We start from the raw sequence: 23,235 nt of genomic DNA, 5'->3' as shown, positions 1-23,235 counted from the left end.
AGCCCTGTATCAATCCCCAAACTAATCCCACTGCCCCGCTCTCTCCCCATAGCCCTGTATCAATCCCAAACTAATCCCACTGCCCCGCTCTCTCCCCATAGCCCTGTATCGATCACAAACTAATCCCACTGCCCCACTCTCCCCATAGCCCTGTATCAATCCCAAACTAATCCCACTGCCCCACTCTCCCCATAGCCCTGTATCAATCCCAAACTAATCCCACTGCCCCACTCTCCCCATAGCCCTGTATCAATCCCAAACTAATCCCACTGCCCCGCTCTCTCCCCATAGCCCTGTATCAATCCCAAACTAATCCCACTGCCCCACTCTCTCCCCATAGCCCTCTGTCAATCCCCAAACTAATCCCACTGCCCCACTCTCCCCATAGCCCTGTATCAATCCCAAACTAATCCCACTGCCCCGCTCTCTCCCCACAGTCCTGTATCAATCCCAAACTAATCCCCCTGCCCCGCTCGCTCCCCATGGCCCTGTATCAATCCCACTGCCCCACTCTCTCCCCATAGCCGTGTCGATCCCCAAACTAATCCCACTGCCCCACTCTCTCCCCATAGCCCTGTATCAATCCCCAAACTAATCCCACTGCCCCGCTCTCTCCCCACAGCCCTGTATCAATCCCCAAACTAATCCCACTGCCCCGCTCTCTCCCCACAGCCCTGTATCAATCCCAAACTAATCCCACTGCCCCACTCTCTCCCCATAGCCCTGTATCAATCCCCAAACTAATCCCACTGCCCCGCTCTCTCCCCACAGCCCTGTATCAATCCCCAAACTAATCCCACTGCCCCGCTCTCTCCCCACAGCCCTGTATCAATCCCAAACTAATCCCACTGCCCCACTCTCTCCCCATAGCCCTGTATCAATCCCAAACTAATCCCACTGCCCCACTCTCTCCCCATAGCCCTGTATAAATCCCCAAACTAATCCACTGCCCCGCTCTCCCCATAGCCGTGTCAATCCCCAAACTAATCCCACTGCCCCGCTCTCTCCCTACAGCCCTGTGTCAATCCCCAAACTAATCCCACTGCCCCGCTCTCCTCCCATCGTCCTGTACCAATCCCCAAACTAATCCCACTGCCGCACTCTCTCCCCATAGCCCTGTACCAATCCCCAAACTAATCGCGCTGCTCCGCTCTCTCCCCACAATCCTGTATCAATCCCAAACTAATCCCACTGCCCCACTCTCTCCCCATAGCCCTGTATCAATCCCCAAACTAATCCCACTGCCGCACTCTCTCCCCATAGCCTGTATCAATCCCAAACTAATCCCACTGCCCCACTCTCTCCCCATAGCCCTGTGTCAATCCCAAACTAATCCCACTGCCCCACTCTCTCCCCATAGCCCTGTATCAATCCCAAACTAATCCCACTGCCCCACTCTCTCCATTTAGCCCTGTATTAATCCCAAACTAATCCCACTGCCCCACTCTCCCCATAGCCCCGTATCAATCCCAAACTAATCCCACTGCCCCGCTCTCTCCCCACAGCCCTGTATCAATCCCAAACTAATCCCACTGCCCCGCTCTCTCCCCACAGCCCTGTATCAATCCCAAACTAATCCCACTGCCCCACTCTCCCCTTAGTCCTGTATTAATCCCCAAACTAATCCCACTGCCCCACTCTCTCCCCTTAGTCCTGTATTAATCCCCAAACTAATCGCGCTGCCCCGCTCTCTCCCCATAGCCCTGTGTCAATCCTGTGATGAACGGTTACTGCCTTATCATCATGTAAGGTGATGTCCCCTTTAAGACCAGGCTTGGAACCCTGGTGACTCCGCCTCAGGCTCCGCCCATCTGGGAGCCATACATAAAGGCCTCCCTCATGGTCTGTTTAGCAGTCAGCTCTCGTCCAAATCTGTAGCACAGTTATTAGCTTAATAAAGCCTTCTTTACAGTTTAATCTCTAAGCATCATTATTGGGGGTACCTCAATTTATTCGGCTAAACTAGATTCAGGATGGACGCAGGCCTAAAACCAGAGAAGCTCAATCTGGAAGCACGAACGCCGGAGGCAAAGGAAATTTTTAAATACTGGCTGCGGTGCTTCGAGGCTTACCTGGACTCCGCAGAGACTCCCATCCTGGGGCCACGCAAGCTGCGTCTACTCCACGCCCGGGTGAGTCACAGAATCTCCGCCACGCTCGAAAAGGCGACGACTTATGAGGAAGCGATTGAGTTGCTCCGCAAGCGGTTTGTCAAACCCGTCAATGAGGTGCACGCCCGGCATCTGCTCTCTACCTGCCGGCAGCGCTCGGGGGAAATCGCTCGACGAGTTTGTTGAGAAACTCACCGCGCTGGCCAGGGACTGTGACCATCAGGATGTGACAGGGGAAGTCCATATGAACCTGCACATCAGAGATTCTTTTGTGTCCGGCATCCGCTCGAGCTACATCCAGCAGCGACTGCTCGAAAACGGGGCAAATGACCTCCAGGAGACGCTAACGCTCGCCTCCTCGCTGGAGGTGGCCCGACATAACTTGGGTACGTACCCCGCGGACTCTGCCAGCCCCCCGGACTCTGCCAGCCCCCCCCAGACTTCCTCAGACTCGCCCGTATTACAGGCCTGCGCCACCCGGCGACCCGCTCACCATGGGGGCACACCTTGCTACTTCTGCGGGCAGGGCCAGCACCCACGCCCACGCTGCCCAGCCCGCTCCGCGATCTGCAGTGACTGCAGGAAGAAAGGGCACTTTGCGAGGGTCTGCCTGGCCAGACCCAGGGGCCAGGAAAACAAAGAACAGCCGGCCCGAAAATCAGGCTCTCAGGGCCGCAGGCCTCGCAATGCTGCTGTGCACCGACCCGACACGTCCTCTTCTGACGCGTCATCAGCCTCGTGCGAATCATGGGAGCGGCCATCTGGTCGGCGGCCATCTTCTCGACCCGACACGTGCGACCAACGGCAGCGGCCATTTTACGACTCCGACTACCCGCGACTGGGTGCGATCACCCTCGATCAAACTCGGCCAAAACCTGCAGAACTCCATGATGCAGGTCCAGGTCAACGGGCACGACACTGCATGCCTCTTCGACTCCGGGAGCACGGAGAGCTTTATCCACCCTGAAACGGTAAGGCGCTGCTCCCTACGCACCCATCCCACATCCCAAACCATAGCCCTCGCATCTGGGTCCCACTCGGTACAAATCACGGGGTACTGTATTGCGGATCTCTCGATCCAGGGTGCCAAATACACCCGTTTCAAATTTTCTATCCTCCCTCACCTCTGTGCCCCCCTGCTGCTCGGACTGGATTTCCAGTGCAGCCACCGAAGCCTGACACTGAAGTTCGGCGGACCCTTGCCCCCCCCTCACGGTGTGCTGCCTTGCGACACTGAAAGTCGCACCCCCCTCGCTATTCGCTAACCTCACTCCCGACTGTAAGCCCGTCGCCACCAGGAGCCGGCGCTACAGTGCCCAAGATATGGCTTTTATCAAGTCAGAGGTCCAGCGTTTACTGGGAGAGGGGGTCATCGAGGCTAGCAACAGCCCTTGGAGAGCGCAAGTGGTGGTAGTCCGGTCCGGGGAGAAGAAACGGATGGTCGTGGATTATAGCCAGACCATAAACCGATTCACCCAGCTTGATGCATACCCCCTTCCTCGCATCGCGGAAATGGTAAATCGGATCGCCCAATACCGAGTCTTTTCCACGGTCGACCTCAAATCTGCCTACCACCAGCTCCCCATCCGACCAAAAGACCGCCCCTATACTGCCTTTGAAGCAGCCGGCCAGCTCTTCCACTTCCTCAGGGTCCCCTTTGGTGTCACAAATGGGGTCTCCGTCTTTCAAAGGGCGATGGACCAAATGGTGGACCAGTACGGTTTGCGGGCTACATACCCGTACTTGGACAATGTCACCATCTGTGGCCATGATCAGCAGGACCATGACGCTAACCTCAAAAAGTTCCTCCAGACCGCCCGAGCCCTTAACATGACCTATAACGAGGGCAAATGCGTTTTCCACACCACCCGGCTGGCCATCCTCGGCTATGTCGTGGAAGACGGGGTCCTAGGTCCCGACCCCGACCGCATGCGCCCCCTTAAGGAACTCGCTCTCCCCCGCAGCCTCAAGGCCCTCAAACGGTGCTTGGGGCTTTTCTCCTATTATGCCCAGTGGGTCCCCAAGTATGCGGACAAAGCCCGCCCACTCCTAAAGACCACCACTTTTCCCCTCTCGGCTGAGGCTCAATTGGCCTTCAACCGCATCAAGGCCGACATCATCAAGGCCGCCATGCACGCGGTGGACGAAACCATCCCTTTCCAGGTAGAGAGCGATGCATCAGACATCGCCCTGGCTGCTACCCTCAATCAAGGAGGCAGACCAGTAGCGTTCTTCTCCCGAACCCTCACCGCCTCCGAGATTCAACACTCTGCAGTCGAAAAGGAGGCACAAGCCATTGTGGAGGCTGTGCGGTGCTGGAGACACTACCTCGCCGGTAGGAGGTTTACCCTCGTCACCGACCAACGGTCGGTCGCCTATATGTTCGATAACACGCAACGGGGCAAAATAAAGAACGATAAAATTTTGAGGTGGAGGATCGAACTCTCCACCTACTCGTACGATATCAAGTATCGTCCAGGGGAGCTCAACGAGCCCCCAGATGCCCTGTCCCGCGGCACATGCGCCAACACGCAGGAGGACCGCCTGCAAGCCATCCACAATGACCTCTGCCACCCGGGGGTTACCCGGCTCGTCCATTTCATCAAGTCCCGCAACCTACCTTACTCAACCAAGGAGGTCAAGGCCATGGTCAGGGCCTGCCAGGTCTATGCGGAGTGCAAACCGCACTTCTATCGGCCAGACAAGATTCGGCTCGTGAAGGCCTCGGGCCCCTTTGAGCGACTGAGCGTGGACTTCAAGGGGCCCCTCCCGTCCACCAATCGTTATGCCTATTTCCTCACCGTGATCGATGAGTTCTCCCGTTTCCCATTCGCCATTCCCTGCACCGACATGACCTCAGCCACGGTGATTAAGGCACTGCACAGCATCTTCACCCTGTTCGGTTTCCCTGCTTATATCCACAGCGACCAGGGTACATCGTTCATGAGCGATGAACTGCGTCAGTATCTGCTCAGCAAAGGCATCGCCTCGAGCAGAACGACCAGCTATAACCCACGGGGAAACGGGCAGGTGGCGAGGGAGAACGCGACCGTGTGGAAGGCTGTCCTTCTGGCCCTACGGTCGAGAAATCTCCCAACCACCCGCTGGCAGGAGGTCCTACCCGATGCCCTACACTCCATTAGGTCACTCCTCTGCACGGCCACAAATGAGACCCCTCACAACCGATTGTTTCTCTTCCCCAGGAAGTCTACCTCCGGGGTCTCGCTTCCACCTTGGCTGACAGCTCCGGGACCTGTTCTTCTCCGGAGGCACGCGAGGAGCCATAAAACAGACCCCCTAGTTGAAAAGGTCCGACTGCTCCACGCCAACCCCAATTACGCCTACGTTGAGTACTCCGACGGCAGGCAAGATACGGTTTCCCTCCGGGATCTGGCACCCCTTCCCGCGCCGCTCCCCTGCAGGACCCGTCGCCCCCTACAACACACCCCCTTCCAGCACTGCCACCCGTTGGTGAGCTCCTACCCTTGCGCCCCCCCCTTTACACACCCCGCCGGCACCGGCTCCGCTACCCCCGGCCCTGCCTAGTTCCTCTGCCCCGACCCGGACCGAAGCTCTGACCGCTGTGCCCCCGGATGTGCCCTCAACCGGGACGTCCGTGCCCACCGCACCACCGCCCGAATTGAGGAGATCGAGGAGGACGATCCGGCCGCCGAGACGGATGGATTTATGATGGCACTTCACCCCCGCCGGACTCCTTTTTAAACAGGGGGTGAATGTGATGAACGGTTACTGCCTTGTCATCATGTAAGGTGATGTCCCCTTTAAGACCAGGCTTGGAACCCTGGGGACTCCGCCTCTGGCTCCGCCCATCTGGGAGCCATACATAAAGGCCTGCCTCATGGTCTGTATAGCAGTCAGCTCTCGTCCATATCTGTAGCATAGTTATTAGCCTAATAAAGCCTTCTTTACAGTTTAATCTCTAAACTTCATTATTGAGGGTACCTCAAATCCCCAAACTAATCCCACTGCCCCGCTCTCTCCCCACAATCCTGTATCAATCCCAAACTAATCCCACTGCCCCACTCTCTCCATTTAGCCCTGGATCAATCCCCAAACTAATCCCACTGCCCCACAGCCCTGTGTCAATCCCCAAACTAATCCCACTGCCCCACTCTCTCCCCATCGCCCTGTATCAATCCCCAAACTAATCCCCCTGCCCCACTCTCTCCCCATAGCCCTATATCAATCCCGAAACTAATCCCACTGCCCCACTCTCTCCCCATAGCCCTGTATCAATCCCCAAACTAATCCCACTGCCCCACACTCTCCCCATAGTCCTGTATCAATCCCCAAACTAATCCCACTGCCCCACTCTCTCCCCATAGCCCTGTATCAATCCCCAAACTAATCCCTCTGCCCCGCTCTCTCCCCATAGCCCTATATCAATCCCCAAACTAATCCCACTGCCCCACTCTCCCCATAGCCCTGTATCAATCCCAAACTAATCCGACTGCCCCGCTCTCTCCCCATAGCCCTGTATCAATCTCCAAACTAATCCCACTGCCCCACTCTCTCCCCATAGCCCTGTATAAATCCCCAAACTAATCCCACTGCCCCGCTCTCTCCCCATAGCCCTGTGTCAATCCCAAACTAATCCTACTGACCCCACTCTCTCCCCATAGCCCTGTATCAATCCCAAACTAATCCCACTGACCCACTCTCTCCCCATAGCCCTGTATAAATCCCACTGCCCCACTCTCTCCCCATAGCTCTGTATCAATCCCAAACTAATCGCACTGACCCCACTCTCTCCCCATAGCCCTGTATCAATCCCAAACTAATCCCACTGCCCCACTCTCTCCCCATAGCCCTGTATCAATCCCAAACTAATCCCACTGCCCCACTCTCTCCCCATAGCCCTGTATAAATCCCACTGCCCCACTCTCTCCCCATAGCCCTGTATCAATCCCCAAACTAATCCACTGCGCCACTCTCCCCATAGCCGTGTATCAATCATAAACTAATCCCACTGGCCCACTCTCTCCCCATAGCCCTGTATCAATCCCAAACTAATCCCACTGCCCCGCTCTCTCCCCATAGCCCTGTATCAATCCCCAAACTAATCCACTGCGCCACTCTCCCCATAGCCGTGTATCAATCACAAACTAATCCCACTGCCCCACTCTCTCCCCATAGCCCTGTATCAATCCCAAACTAATCCCACTGACCCCACAGCCCTGTATCAATCACCAAACTTATCCCCCTGCCCCGCTCTCTCCCCATAGCCCTGTATCAATCCCAAACTAATCCCACTGCCCCGCTCTCTCCCCATAGCCATATATCAATCCCAAACTAATCCCACTGCCCCACTCTCCCCATAGCCCTGTATCAATCACAAACTAATCCCACTGCCCCACTCTCTCCCCATAGCCCTGTATCAATCCCAAACTAATCCCACTGCCCCGCTCTCTCCCCATAGCCCTGTATCAATCCCAAACTAATCCCACTGCCCCACTCTCCCCATAGCCCTGTATCAATCCCAAACTATTCCCACTGCCCACTCTCTCCCCATAGTGCTGTATCAGTCCCAAACTAATCCCACTGCCCCACTCTCTCCCCATAGCCCTGGATCAATCCCAAACTATTCCCACTGCCCCACACTGTCTCAATCTCCAAACTAATCCCACTGCCCCACTCACTCCCCATTGCCCTGTATCAATCCCAAACTAATCCCACTGCCCACTCTCTCCCCATAGCCCTGTATCAATCACAAACTAATCCCACTGCCCACTCTCTCCCCATAGTGCTGTATCAGTCCCAAACTAATCCCACTGCCCCTCTCTCTCCCCATAGCCCTGTATCAATCCCAAACTAATCCCACTGCCCCACACTGTCTCAATGTCCAAACTAATCCCACTGCCCACTCTCTCCCCATAGCCCTGTATCAATCCCAAACTAATCCCACTGCCCACTCTCTCCCCATAGCCCTGTATCAATCCCAAACTAATCCCACTGCCCACTCTCTCCCCATAGCCCTGTATCAATCCCAAACTAATCCCACTGCCCACTCTCTCCCCATAGTCGTGTATCAATCCCAAACTAACCCCACTGCCCCACGCTCTCCCCATAGCCCTGTATAAATCCCCAAACTAACCCCACTGCCCCACTCCCTGCAGTGTCAGCCTAGATTCTGTTCCCATATATCTGCAGTGGATTATCAGCCCACATTACACTGACACTGAGGTGAATGTCCTGAGGACTTCCTGACCCATACAATCTCCGGGAAAATCTGACGGACGATGTATACCCGACTTCAAAATCCCCAGGAAATTGAACTCAATGAGTCCGGTCGGAACTCTCTGAGAGACACACAATGACTTCCACCAACTCATATCATCCCAGTGCACTCCCACCTCACCCTGGCAATGTCTCCCAGCTCTATCCCCAGAACTGGAAAACTCTAGCTGCATCTTTGTGGATTGGCGTCTCTCTCACTGCAGGGGTTGTCTATAGAATCGAATTGAGAAACGGTTGATAATTCTGGAGTCAGTGGGAATATTTGTGTATTCTGAGACTGTGTATTCTGGAGTCAGTGGGGATATCTGTGTATTCTGAGATTGTGTATTCTGAGACTGTATTCTGGAGTCAGTGGGGATATTTGTGTATTCTGAGACTGTGTATTCTGGAGTCAGTGGGGATATCTGTGTATTCTGAGACTGTGTATTCTGGAGTCAGTGGGGATATCTGTGTATTCTGAGACTGTGTATTCTGGAGTCAGTGGGGATATCTGTGTATTCTGAGATTGTGTATTCTGGAGTCAGTGGGGATATTTGTGTATTCTGAGACTGTGTATTCTGGAGTCAGTGGGGATATCTGTGTATTCTGAGATTGTGTATTCTGGAGTCAGTGGGGATATCTGTGTATTCTGAGATTGTGTATTCTGGAGTCAGTGGGGATATCTGTGTATTCTGAGATTGTGTATTCTGGAGTCAGTGGGGATATCTGTGTATTCTGAGATTGTGTATTCTGAGACTGTGTATTCTGGAGTCAGTGGGGATATCTGTGTATTCTGAGACTGTGTATTCTGAGATTGTGTATTCTGAGACTGTGTATTCTGAGATTGTGTATTCTGAGACTGTGTATTCTGGAGTCAGTGGGGATATCTGTGTATTCTGAGACTGTGTATTCTGAGACTGTGTATTCTGGAGTCAGTGGGGATATCTGTGTATTCTGAGACTGTGTATTCTGGAGTCAGTGGGGATATCTGTGTATTCTGAGACTGCGTATTCTGGAGTCAGTGGGGATATCTGTGTATTCTGAGACTGTGTATTCTGGAGTCAGTGGGGATATCTGTGTATTCTGAGATTGTGTATTCTGAGACTGTGTATTCTGAGACTGTGTATTCTGGAGTCAGTGGGGATATCTGTGTATTCTGAGACTGTGTATTCTGAGATTGTGTATTCTGGAGTCAGTGGGGTTTATCTGTGTATTCTGAGACTGTGTATTCTGGAGTCAGTGGGGATATCTGTGTATTCTGAGACTGTGTATTCTGGAGTCAGTGGGGATATCTGTGTATTCTGAGATTGTGTATTCTGAGACTGTGTATTCTGAGACTGTGTATTCTGGAGTCAGTGGGGATATCTGTGTATTCTGAGACTGTGTATTCTGAGACTGTGTATTCTGGAGTCAGTGGGGATATCTGTGTATTCTGAGACTGTGTATTCTGAGATTGTGTATTCTGGAGTCAGTGGGAATATTTGTGTATTCTGAGACTGTGTATTCTGGAGTCAGTGGGGATATCTGTGTATTCTGAGATTGTGTATTCTGAGACTGTATTCTGGAGTCAGTGGGGATATTTGTGTATTCTGAGACTGTGTATTCTGGAGTCAGTGGGGATATCTGTGTATTCTGAGACTGTGTATTCTGGAGTCAGTGGGGATATCTGTGTATTCTGAGACTGTGTATTCTGGAGTCAGTGGGGATATCTGTGTATTCTGAGATTGTGTATTCTGGAGTCAGTGGGGATATTTGTGTATTCTGAGACTGTGTATTCTGGAGTCAGTGGGGATATCTGTGTATTCTGAGATTGTGTATTCTGGAGTCAGTGGGGATATCTGTGTATTCTGAGATTGTGTATTCTGGAGTCAGTGGGGATATCTGTGTATTCTGAGATTGTGTATTCTGGAGTCAGTGGGGATATCTGTGTATTCTGAGATTGTGTATTCTGAGACTGTGTATTCTGGAGTCAGTGGGGATATCTGTGTATTCTGAGACTGTGTATTCTGAGATTGTGTATTCTGAGACTGTGTATTCTGAGATTGTGTATTCTGAGACTGTGTATTCTGGAGTCAGTGGGGATATCTGTGTATTCTGAGACTGTGTATTCTGAGACTGTGTATTCTGGAGTCAGTGGGGATATCTGTGTATTCTGAGACTGTGTATTCTGGAGTCAGTGGGGATATCTGTGTATTCTGAGACTGCGTATTCTGGAGTCAGTGGGGATATCTGTGTATTCTGAGACTGTGTATTCTGGAGTCAGTGGGGATATCTGTGTATTCTGAGATTGTGTATTCTGAGACTGTGTATTCTGAGACTGTGTATTCTGGAGTCAGTGGGGATATCTGTGTATTCTGAGACTGTGTATTCTGAGATTGTGTATTCTGGAGTCAGTGGGGTTTATCTGTGTATTCTGAGACTGTGTATTCTGGAGTCAGTGGGGATATCTGTGTATTCTGAGACTGTGTATTCTGGAGTCAGTGGGGATATCTGTGTATTCTGAGATTGTGTATTCTGAGACTGTGTATTCTGAGACTGTGTATTCTGGAGTCAGTGGGGATATCTGTGTATTCTGAGACTGTGTATTCTGAGACTGTGTATTCTGGAGTCAGTGGGGATATCTGTGTATTCTGAGACTGTGTATTCTGAGATTGTGTATTCTGGAGTCAGTGGGGATATCTGTGTATTCTGAGACTGTGTATTCTGGAGTCAGTGGGGATATCTGTGTATTCTGAGATTGTGTATTCTGAGACTGTGTATTCTGAGATTGTGTATTCTGGAGTCAGTGGGGTTTATCTGTGTATTCTGAGACTGTGTATTCTGGAGTCAGTGGGGATATCTGTGTATTCTGAGACTGTGTATTCTGAGACTGTGTATTCTGGAGTCAGTGGGGATATCTGTGTATTCTGAGACTGTGTATTCTGGAGTCAGTGGGGATATCTGTGTATTCTGAGACTGTGTATTCTGGAGTCAGTGGGGATATCTGTGTATTCTGAGACTGTGTATTCTGAGACTGTGTATTCTGGAGTCAGTGGGGATATCTGTGTATTCTGAGACTGTGTATTCTGGAGTCAGTGGGGATATCTGTGTATTCTGAAATTGTGTATTCTGGAGTCAGTGGGGATATCTGTGTATTCTGAGACTGTGTATTCTGGAGTCAGTGGGGATATCTGTGTATTCTGAGACTGTGTATTCTGGAGTCAGTGGGGATATCTGTGTATTCTGAGACTGTGTATTCTGGAGTCAGTGGGGATATCTGTGTATTCTGAGACTGTGTATTCTGGAGTCAGTGGGGATATCTGTGTATTCTGAGACTGTGTATTCTGGAGTCAGTGGGGATATCTGTGTATTCTGAGACTGTGTATTCTGGAGTCAGTGGGGATATCTGTGTATTCTGAGACTGTGTATTCTGGAGTCAGTGGGGATATCTGTGTATTCTGAGACTGTGTATTCTGGAGTCAGTGGGGATATCTGTGTATTCTGAGACTGTGTATTCTGGAGTCAATGGGGTTTATCTGTGTATTCTGAGACTGTGTATTCTGGAGTCAGTGGGGATATCTGTGTATTCTGAGACTGTGTATTCTGGGACTGTGTATTCTGGAGTCAGTGGGGTTTATCTGTGTATTCTGAGACTGTGTATTCTGGAGTCAGTGGGGATATCTGTGTATTCTGAGACTGTGTATTCTGGGACTGTGTATTCTGAGACTGTGTATTCTGAGACTGTGTATTCTGAGACTGTGTATTCTGAGACTGTGTATTCTGAGACTGTGTATTCTGGAGTCAGTGGGGTTTATCTGTGTATTCTGAGACTGTGTATTCTGAGACTGTGTATTCTGGAGTCAGTGGGGTTTATCTGTGTATTCTGAGACTGTGTATTCTGGAGTCAGTGGGGATATCTGTGTATTCTGAGACTGTGTATTCTGGGACTGTGTATTCTGAGACTGTGTATTCTGAGACTGTGTATTCTGAGACTGTGTATTCTGAGACTGTGTATTCTGGGACTGTGTATTCTGAGACTGTATTCTGAGACTGTGTATTCTGGGACTGTGTATTCTGGGACTGTGTATTCTGAGACTGTGTATTCTGGGACTGTGTATTCTGGGACTGTGTATTCTGAGACTGTGTATTCTGGGACTGTGTATTCTGGGACTGTGTATTCTGGGACTGTGTATTCTGAGACTGTGTATTCTGGGACTGTGTATTCTGAGACTGTGTATTCTGGGACTGTGTATTCTGAGACTGTGTATTCTGGGACTGTGTATTCTGGGACTGTGTATTCTGAGACTGTGTATTCTGGGACTGTGTATTCTGGGACTGTGTATTCTGAGACTGTGTATTCTGGGACTGTGTATTCTGGGACTGTGTATTCTGAGACTGTGTATTCTGGGACTGTGTATTCTGGGACTGTGTATTCTGGGACTGTGTATTCTGAGACTGTGTATTCTGGGACTGTGTATTCTGAGACTGTGTATTCTGGGACTGTGTATTCTGAGACTGTGTATTCTGGGACTGTGTATTCTGGGACTGTTGAAGTTAAGTTTTAGTTCTGTTAAAATCTTCCTTCTTTTTCTAACTATAGAATTGTCTCTTTCATGGAGAGAATGGCGAGTCTTGTGGTGTGAGTAAATATGAAGCAGGAAGATCCCATGCTGTTCATGTTTATAGATCAATCTGACATTAGCCAGGGTATACTGGGTATCCTTTTAGTGAGTTCATTGATATTCCATCAGGGAACATGGCCGGAATAGTCAGTGGTTCACAAGTCACAATGGGTATCCTGCAGGTGAGTATATGGGTGTGGTGTATATGGGTGTGGTGTATATGGGTGTGGTGTATATGGGTGTGGTGTATATGGGTGTGGTGTATATGGGTGTGGTGTATATGGGTGTGGTGTATATGGGTGTGGTGTATATGGGTGTGGTGTATATGGGTGTGGTGTATATGGGTGTGGTGTATATGGGTGTGGTGTATATGGGTGTGGTGTATATGGGTGTGGTGTATATGGGTGTGGTGTATATGGGTGTGGTGTATATGGGTGTGGTGTATATGGGTGTGGTGTATATGGGTGTGGTGTATATGGGTGTGGTGTATATGGGTGTGGTGTATATGGGTGTGGTGTATATTTGTCAATGAAAACAAATCGCAAGTTGATTTTTAAAATTTCTCTGCCATTCAAACCTATATAATGTGGATGAATCTACATGTGGAGGCCATTTATGTAGACGAGGGTAGAGCAGTTGATGTGGTGTATATGGATTTCAGCAAAGCGTTTGATAAGGTTCCCCACGGTAGGCTATTGCAAAAAATACGGAGGCTGGGGATTGAGGGTGATTTAGAGATGTGGATCAGAAATTGGCTAGCTGAAAGAAGACAGAGGGTGGTGGTTGATGGGAAATGTTCAGAATGGAGTACAGTCACAAGTGGAGTACCACAAGGATCTGTTCTGGGGCCGTTGTTGTTTGTCATTTTTATCAATGACCGAGAGGAAGGCGCAGAAGGGTGGGTGAGTAAATTTGCAGACGACACTAAAGTCGGTGGTGTTGTCGACAGTGTGGAAAGATGTAGCAGGTTACAGAGGGATATAGATAAGCTGCAGAGCTGGGCTGAGAGGTGGCAAATGGAGTTTAATGTAGAGAAGTGTGAGGTGATTCACTTTGGAAGGAATAACAGGAATGTGGAATATTTGGCTAATGGTAAAGTTCTTGAAAGTGTGGATGAGCAGAGGGATCTAGGGGTCCATGTACATAGATCCCTGAAAGTTGCCACCCAGGTTGATAGGGTTGTGAAGAAGGCCTATGGAGTGTTGGCCTTTATTGGTAGAGGGATTGAGTTCCGGAGTCAGGAGGTCATGTTGCAGCTGTACAGAACTCTGGTACGGCCGCATTTGGAGTATTGCGTACAGTTCTGGTCACCGCATTATAGGAAGGACGTGGAGGCTTTGGAGCGGGTGCAGAGGAGATTTACCAGGATGTTGCCTGGTTTGGAGGGAAAATCTTATGAGGAAAGGCTGATGGACTTGAGGTTGTTTTCGTTGGAGAGAAGAAGGTTAAGAGGAGACTTAATAGAGGCATACAAAATGATCAGGGGGTTGGATAGGGTGGATAGTGAGAGCCTTCTCCCGCGGATGGAAATGGCTGGCACGAGGGGACATAACTTTAAACTGAGGGGTAATAGATATAGGACAGAGGTCAGAGGTAGGTTCTTTACGCAAAGAGTAGTGAGGCCGTGGAATGCCCTACCTGCTACAGTAGTGAACTCGCCAACATTGAGGGCATTTAAAAGTTTATTGGATAAGCATATGGATGATAATGGCATAGTGTAGGTTAGATGGCTTTTGTTTCGGTGCAACATCGTGGGCCGAAGGGCCTGTACTGCGCTGTATCGTTCTATGTTCTATGTGGCATTATGAGGACAGAATGTTTGTGTGTGTGGACACTCCGTGCTTAGATGGTGTGTGTGCACACAAGTGTGTGTGTGTGCACGTTCGTGTACACTGCGTTTGTGTGTGTGTGTGTGTGTGTGGACAGTGTGTGCACACGTGTGTCAGTGCCTACAGAGACCCGTCTTTCTTACCTTGACCTGGGAATGTGTGGCCTTGTGTTGCTCCAGGCTGACTGCGTGTCCAAAGGCCTTGCCACAAGCCTCACAGGTGAAGAGTTGGCTGCCGCTGTGCGATCGGCGTACGTGAACCTCCAGCCCGTGGGAAGTGGAGAACACCTGCCAACAAAAAAGTTCCCCTTGAAGACGCGTCGTTCAGGAATCATGTCGCGGGGGCTTCTGAGGACTGGGCCACCACTAAAGATTCCTGTCTCAGAATGCTCTAAGCTCTGATAGGCCAGAGCCTGTCCCTCAGGTAGGTCATAGCGACTAAGTGCGAGACAGTTGAATTCGTTTTGTTTAGTTCTTTGATGGACGTTGCTGTCTCCGGCTGGGTCAGTGTTTTAATAATAAATATTCTTTATTGTCACAAGTAGGCTTACTGCAATGAGGTTACTGTGAAAAGCCCCTAGTCACCACATTCCGGCACCTGTTCGGGTACACAGAGGGAGAATTCAGAATGTCCAATCACCTAACAGCACGTCTTTCGGGACTATGGGAGGAAACCGGAGCACCCGGAGGAAACCCACGCAGACACGGGGAGGATGTGCAGACTCCGCACAGACAGTGACCCAAGCCGGGAATCGAACCTGGGATCCTGGAGCTGTGAAGACAAAGTGCTAGCCACTGTGCTACCTTGGTTTATTATTGGTTATATAAATGGTTTATTACCCATCCCTAATTGCCCTTGAACTGAGAGCTTGCTCGGCTGTCAGAGGGCAGTTCAGGGTGAACCGCATTGCTGTGGGCCTGGAGTGACGTGTCGGCCAGACTGGGTAAGGGCGGCAGATTTCCTTCCCTAAAGGACATGAGAGAACCAGATGGGTTTTTCAGGGTCATCGTTCCTGAGACGAGATTTTCAATCCCAGATTTTATTATTTGAATTCCACTAGTTGCGTGCGGTAGTGGGGTTTGAACCCATGTCCAGAGCATTGGCGGGGGTCTCTGGATTACCAGCCCATCGCAGACAAGTCTGAATGTAAACTGTGAGGTGGACACAAAGAACTCAAGAGTGGGCAAAGGGCAGCACGGTGGCGCAGTGGTTAGCACTGCTGCCTCACGGCGCTGAGGTCCCAGGTTCGATCCCGGCCCCGGGTCACTGTCCGTGTGGAGTTTACACATTCACCCCGTGTCCACGTGGGTCTCACCCCCACAACCCAAGATGTGCAGGGTAGGGGGATTGGCCACGCTAAATTGCCCCTTAATTGGAAAAAATAAATTGGGTACTCATCCTGGTGATGTGGTTGGGGTCTTAGCTCCACTTTCCTTACCGCCCCCCCCCCAATAATCCTCAACTCCCTCGCCTACTGGAATCTGTCTAACTCACCACTGAATATATTCAATGGCCCAGCGTCCCCTGTTATCTGGGAGGGTCTGTCCCAAACACTGATAATCCTCACAGAACTTCCTCCACATCTCCAACTGAAAGGAAATAAAATAAATTCCAGGCTGCAACAAGATATACGTCCATCCGGTTAAATGAGTGGCCAAGAGGTGTCAGATGGACTACATTTAGTTCCTGCCCACAGATGGGTACAATACACGGCACCATGACTTCCACAGTTAGGGCCAGGATACATATTCCTTATCCATCGGGCCGCAATGCAACTCGGACTCCGCTGCTCCAGTCTGTTACCTGGAATGGAGAGTAGGTCTTACGAGGAAAGGTTGAGGGTGCTAGACCTTTTCTCATTAGAGCGGAGAAGGATGAGGGGCGACTTGATAGAGGTTTATAAGATGATCAGGGGAATAGATAGAGTAGACAGTCAGAGACTTTTTCCCCGGGTGGAACAAACCATTACAAGGGGACATAAATTTAAGGTGAAAGGTGGAAGATATAGGAGGGATATCAGAGGTAGGTTCTTTACCCAGAGAGTAGTGGGGGCATGGAATGCACTGCCTGTGGAAGTAGTTGAGTCGGAAACATTAGGGACCTTCAAGCAGCTATTGGATAGGTACATGGATTACGGTAAAATGATATAGTGTAGATTTATTTATTCTTAAGGGCAGCACGGTAGCATTGTGGATAGCACAATTGCTTCACAGCTCCAGGATCCCAGGTTCGATTCCGGCTTGGGTCACTGTCTGTGCGGAGTCTGCACGTCCTCCCCGTGTCTGCGTGGGTTTCTTCCGGGTGCTCCGGTTTCCTCCCACAGTCCAAAGATGTGCAGGGTAGGTGGATTGGCCAATGATAAATTGCCCTTAGAGTCCAAAATTGCCCTTGGTGTTGGGTGGAGGTGTTGAGTTTGTGTAGGGTGCTCTTTCCAAGAGCCGGTGCAGACTCAGGGGGCCGAATGGCCTCCTTCTGCACTGTAAATTCAATGATAATCTATGATTAATCTAGGACAAAGGTTCGGCACAACATCGTGAGCTGAAGGGCCTGTTCTGTGCTGTATTTTCTATGATCCACATCCCCATAGGGAGTCTGAGTTGCTGCCGTAACAGGCACTTTTAAAAAAATATATATTTTATTCAAGATTTTTGGCCAAACATAACAGTACGTAGTGTTTCTTTTACACAACAATAAAGCAATATAAATAACAGTGGCCAGTTTTAAACAAATAAATAAATAATATATAAACAAAAACAAAAACCAAACTAAATGGCAACCGCCTTGTCCAAAATAAATACTCTCCAAAAATACAATCCAACAATCCAATATACAATTACATATAGCAACTACCTATACATATTATACATATACAATAACATCTCTGAGAGTCCGTCCGATTCTCCTCCCCCCCCCCCCCCCCCCCCGGGTTGCTGCTGTTGTTTTCTTCTTTTCCATTCCCTCTATCTTTCTGTGAGGTAGTTGACGAACGGTTGCCACCGCCTGGTGAACCCTTGAGCCAAATCCCTTAATACGAACTTGATCCGTTCTAACTTTATAAACCCTGCCACGTCGTTTATCCAGGTCTCCACCCCCGGGGGCTTGGCTTCTTTCCACATAAGCAATATCCTGCGCCGGGCTACTAGGGACGCAAAGGCCAAAACATCGGCCTCTCTCGCCTCCTGCACTCCCGGCTCTTCTGCAACCCCGAATATAGCCAACCCCCAGCTTGGTTCGACCCGGACCCCCACAACCTTCGAAAGCACCTTTGCCACCCCCACCCAGAACCCCTGTAGTGCCGGGCATGACCAGAACATGTGGGTGTGATTCGCTGGGCCTCTCGAGCATCTCGCACACCTATCCTCTACCCCAAAAAACTTACTGAGCCGTGCTCCAGTCATATGCGCCCTGTGTAACACCTTAAATTGTATCAGGCTTAGCCTGGCACACGAGGACGATGAGTTTACCCTACGTAGAGCATCAGCCCACAGCCCCTCCTCAATCTCCTCCCCCAGCTCCCCTTCCCACTTCCCTTTCAGCTCATCCACCTTGATCTCCCCCTCGTCCCTCATTTCCCTGTATATGTCCGACACCTTACCATCCCCCACCCATGTCTCTGAGATCACTCTATCCTGCACCTCCTGCGTCGGGAGCTGCGGGAATTCCCTCACCTGTTGCCTCGCAAAAGCCCTCAATTGCATGTACCGAAATGCATTCCCTTGGGGCAACCCATATTTTTCCGTCAGCGCTCCCAGACTCGCAAACGTCCCATCTGTCATGATATTCAAACACACACATCATGATAGACACACCAACAGACAAATCAGAGCACACAACACCACAACCAATCACAAAAAGATATAAAAGCACAAACTCGACACCCGGTGGTCAGTATTAGCTGGAGAGGAGGACCAGGACAGACCTGCTACACGACACACTCAGGGAGACAGCACGTGCAGAGTATCCAGAACGAACTGTAGATAAGAGTTAAAATAAAATAGAGTTGTACCACATACAACTGACGAGGACCTTTAATGAGGCAAAGGAAAGGGGACAACTGCCCCCGACTATGTCTGAAGCAACGATATCGCTTCTCTTAAAGAAGGAAAAGGACCCGCTACAATGCGGGTCCTATAGACCTATTTCCCTCCTAAATGTAGATGCCAAGGTCCTGGCCAAGGTAATGGCAATGAGAATAGAGGAATGTGTCCCGGGGGTGGTCCACGAGGACCAAACTGGGTTTGTGAAGGGGAGACAGCTGAACACGAATATACGGAGGTTGTTAGGGGTAATGATGATGGCCCCACCAGAGGGAGAAACGGAGATAGTAGCGGCGATGGATGCCGAGAAAGCATTTGATAGAGTGGAGTGGGATTATTTGTGGGAGGTGTTGAGGAGATTTGGTTTTGGAGAGGGGTATGTTAGATGGGTGCAGCTGTTGTACAGGGCCCCAGTGGCGAGCGTGGTCATGAATGGACGGGGATCTGCATATTTTCGGCTCCATAGAGGGACAAGGCAGGGATGCCCTCTGTCCCCATTATTGTTTGCACTGGCGATTGAGCCCCTGGCGATAGCGTTGAGGGGTTCCAAGAAGTGGAGGGGAGTACTTAGGGGAGGAGAAGAGCACCGGGTATCTTTGTATGCGGACGATTTGCTACTATACGTGGCGGACCCGGCGGAGGGGATGCCAGAAATAATGCGGATACTTGGGGAGTTTGGGGATTTTTCAGGGTATAAATTGAACATGGGGAAAAGTGAGTTGTTTGTGGTGCATCCAGGGGAGCAGAGTAGAGAAATAGAGGACCTACCGTTGAGGAAGGTAACAAGGGACTTTCGTTACCTGGGGATCCAGATAGCTAAGAATTGGGGCACATTGCATAGGTTAAATTTAACGCGGTTGGTGGAACAGATGGAGGAGGATTTCAAGAGATGGGATATGGTATCCCTGTCAATGGCAGGGAGGGTGCAGGCAGTTAAGATGGTGGTCCTCCCGAGATTCCTCTTTGTGTTTCAGTGCCTCCCGGTGGTGATCACGAAGGCTTTTTTTAAAAGGATTGAAAAGAGCATCATGGGTTTTGTGTGGGCCGGGAAGACCCCGAGAGTGAGGAAGGGATTCTTACAGCGTAGCAGGGATAGGGGGGGGCTGGCACTACCGAGCCTAAGTGAGTATTATTGGGCCGCTAATATTTCAATGGTGAGTAAGTGGATGGGAGAGGAGGAGGGAGCGGCGTGGAAGAGATTAGAGAGGGCGTCCTGTAGGGGGACTAGCCTACAGGCTATGGTGACAGCCCCATTGCCGTTCTCACCGAGGAACTACACCACAAGCCCGGTGGTGGTGGCTACACTGAAGATTTGGGGACAGTGGAGACGGCATAGGGGAAAGACTGGAGCCTTGGGGGGGTCCCCGATAAGAAACAACCATAGGTTTGCCCCGGGGGGAATGGATGGGGGATATGGAATGTGGCAAAGAGCAGGAATAACGCAACTGAAAGATCTGTTTGTGGATGGGAAGTTCGCGAGTCTGGGAGCGCTGACCGAGAAATATGGGTTGCCCCAAGGGAATGCATTCAGGTATATGCAACTGAGGGCTTTTGCGAGGCAACAGGTGAGGGAATTCCCGCAGCTCCCGACACAAGAGGTGCAGGACAGAGTGATCTCAAAGACATGGGTGGGGGATGGTAAGGTGTCAGATATATATAGGGAAATGAGGGACGAAGGGGAGACTATGGTAGATGAACTAAAAGGGAAATGGGAAGAAGAGCTGGGGGAGGAGATCGAGGAGGGGCTGTGGGCAGATGCCCTAAGCAGGGTAAACTCGTCGTCCTCGTGTGCCAGGCTAAGCCTGATTCAGTTTAAGGTATTACACAGGGCACATATGACTGGAGCACGGCTCAGTAAATTTTTTGGGGTGGAGGATAGGTGTACGAGGTGCTCGAGAAGCCAAGCGAATCATACCCATATGTTTTGGTCATGCCCGGCACTACAGGGGTTTTGGATGGGGGTGACAAAGGTGCTTTCAAAAGTAGTAGGAGTCCGGGTCGAACCAAGCTGGGGGTTGGCTATATTTGGGGTTGCACAAGAGCCGGGAGTGCAGGAGGCGAGAGAGGCCGATGTTTTGGCCTTTGTGTCCCTAGTAGCCCGGCGCAGGATATTGCTAATGTGGAAAGAAGCCAAGCCCCCGGGGGTGGAGACCTGGATAAATGACATGGCGGGGTTTATAAAGCTAGAGCGGATTAAGTTCGTCCTAAGGGGGTCGGCTCAAGGGTTCACCAGGCGGTGGCAACCGTTCGTTGAATACCTCGCAGAAAGATAGACGGAATGGGAAAAAGAAGGCAGCAGCAGCAGCCCAGGATCGGGGGGGGTGGGGGGGGGGAGGGGGGGGAGGAGGAGGAACCAGAAGGACTCTCAGGGTTGTTAATATATACTGTATAGTATGTATAGGTCGTTGCTACAGATAATTATATATTGGACTGTTAAATTATATTTTTGGAGAGTGTTACTTGTGACAAGGCAGTTGCCAATTAGGGCTAGTTTTCATTTTTATTATTTATTATTTATTCATTTTTTGTTTATAAAATAGGTCATTGTTATTTGTGCTGTTATAATATTGTGTAAAGGATGCACAATGTACTGTGTTGGTTGACCAAAAAGTTTCAATAAAATATTTAATTAAAAAAAAAAAAAAATTGCCGTTGGGGCTCCTATCAAGAGCCCAAAAGTCCGTTCCACCGGGAGCCGCCGAAACATGCGACTTAGCTGGTCATTGCCGCACCCGGAAGTCGTAACAGGCACTTTTACACACGTTCCCGTAACAGCCTCCCCGAACAGGCGCCGGAATGTGGCGACTAGGGGCTTTTCACAGTAACTTCATTTGAAGCCTACTTGTGACAATAAGCGGTTTTCATTTCATTTCACTGGGTGCACCTGGAGCTCTGGAGAGTGACGATCAGAGCTCTAATATTCTTTCAATTAGGAGTCTCTCCCACTCTCACCTTCTGCCTTTGGAGTGTTTTGCAATGATTTGCAGCTTGTTAATCAGCCTGTTTAGCTAAGTCGTCATAAATGTTACTAGGTCTGTTTGGGTGTAACTGTGTGTCTGGGTGTGTCTGAGTGGACTGGGAGTGTCTGAGTGGACTGGGTGTGTCTGAGTGCGTCTGGGTGTGACTGAGTGTGATTAGGTGTGTCTGAGTGTGTCTGGGTGTGTCTGAGTGTGACTGAGTGTGTCTGAGTGTGACTGGGTGTGTCTGAGTGTGATTGGGTGTGTCTGAGTGTGTCTGAGTGTGACTGAGTGTGCCTGAGTGTGCCTGAGTGTGACTGGGTGTGTCTGAGTGTGTCTGAGTGTGACTGAGTGTGCCTGAGTGTGACTGAGTGTGCCTGAGTGTGACTGAGTGTGACTGAGTGGACTGGGAGTGTCTGAGTGGACTGGGTGTGTCTTGAATGTGCCTGTGTGTGATTGGATGTGTCTGAGTGTGACTGAGTGGTTTGATTGTGTTTGAGTGTGTTTGATTGTGTTTGAGTGTGACTGAGTGTGCCTGAGTGTGACTGGGTGTGACTGAGTGTGCCTGAGTGTGACTGAGTGGACTGGCAGTGTCTGAGTGGACTGGGTGTGTCTTGAATGTGCCTGAGTGTGATTGGGTGTGTCTGAGTGTGACTGGGTGTGTTTGATTGTGTTTGAGTGTGACTGCGTGTGTCTGAGTGAGAGTGGGTGTGTCTGAGTGTGTCTGAGTGTGTCTGAGTGGACTGGGAGTGTCTGAGTGGACTGGGTGTGTCTTGAATGTGCCTGAGTGTGATTGGGTGTGTCTGAGTGTGACTGGGTGTGTTTGATTGTGTTTGAGTGTGACTGCGTGTGTCTGAGTGAGAGTGGGTGTGTCTGAGTGTGTCTGAGTGGAGTGGGTGTGTCTGAGTGTGACTGAGTGTGACTGAGTGGACTGGGTGTGTCTGAGTGTGTCTGGGTGTGCCTGAGTGTGATTGGGTGTGTCTGAGTGTGTCTGAGTGTGTCTGGTTGTGCCTGAGTGTGACTGAGTGTGTCTGAGTGCACTGGGTGTGTCTGAGTGGACTGGGTGTATCTTGAATGTGCATGCGTGTGATTGGGTGTGTCTGAGTGTGACAGAGTGTGTTTGATTGTGTTTGAGTGTGACTGCGTGTGTCTGAGTGACAGTGGGTGTGTCTGAGTGTGTCTGGGTGGAGTAGGTGTGTCTGAGTGTGACTGAGTGGACTGGGTGTGTCTGAGTGGACTGGGTGTGTCTGAGTGTGACTGAGTGCACTGCGTGTGTCTGAGTGTGATTGGGCATGTCTGAGTGTGTCTGAGTGTGACTGTGTGTGTCTGAGTGTGACTGAGTGTGTCTGAGTGGACTGGGTGTGCCTGAGTGTGTCTGAGTGTGACTGGGTGTGTCTGAGTGTGTCTGGGTGTGACTGAGTGTGCCTGAGTGTGTCTGAGTGTGTCTGAGTGTGACTGAGTGT

General features: G+C 50.4%; 1 protein-coding gene across 1 annotated transcript in view; it reads right to left on the bottom strand.

The window, feature by feature from the left end:
- The window catches only part of LOC140403366 (zinc finger protein Gfi-1b-like), a 131,796-nt gene that overhangs the window by 9,610 nt on the left and 98,951 nt on the right, over positions 1 to 23,235 (bottom strand). The window contains exon 5 of the mRNA XM_072491274.1: positions 14,922 to 15,065. Coding sequence (XP_072347375.1) covers positions 14,922 to 15,065 — 144 coding nt within the window. The remainder of the gene's footprint in view (positions 1 to 14,921; positions 15,066 to 23,235) is intronic.

The sequence above is a fragment of the Scyliorhinus torazame genome, chromosome 27 (genome assembly GCF_047496885.1).
Source record: "Scyliorhinus torazame isolate Kashiwa2021f chromosome 27, sScyTor2.1, whole genome shotgun sequence".
In the NCBI taxonomy this organism is placed as follows: domain Eukaryota; kingdom Metazoa; phylum Chordata; class Chondrichthyes; order Carcharhiniformes; family Scyliorhinidae; genus Scyliorhinus; species Scyliorhinus torazame.
The sequence above is the reverse complement of the archived record's forward strand: the minus strand, read 5'-3'. Positions and strand labels throughout refer to the sequence as shown.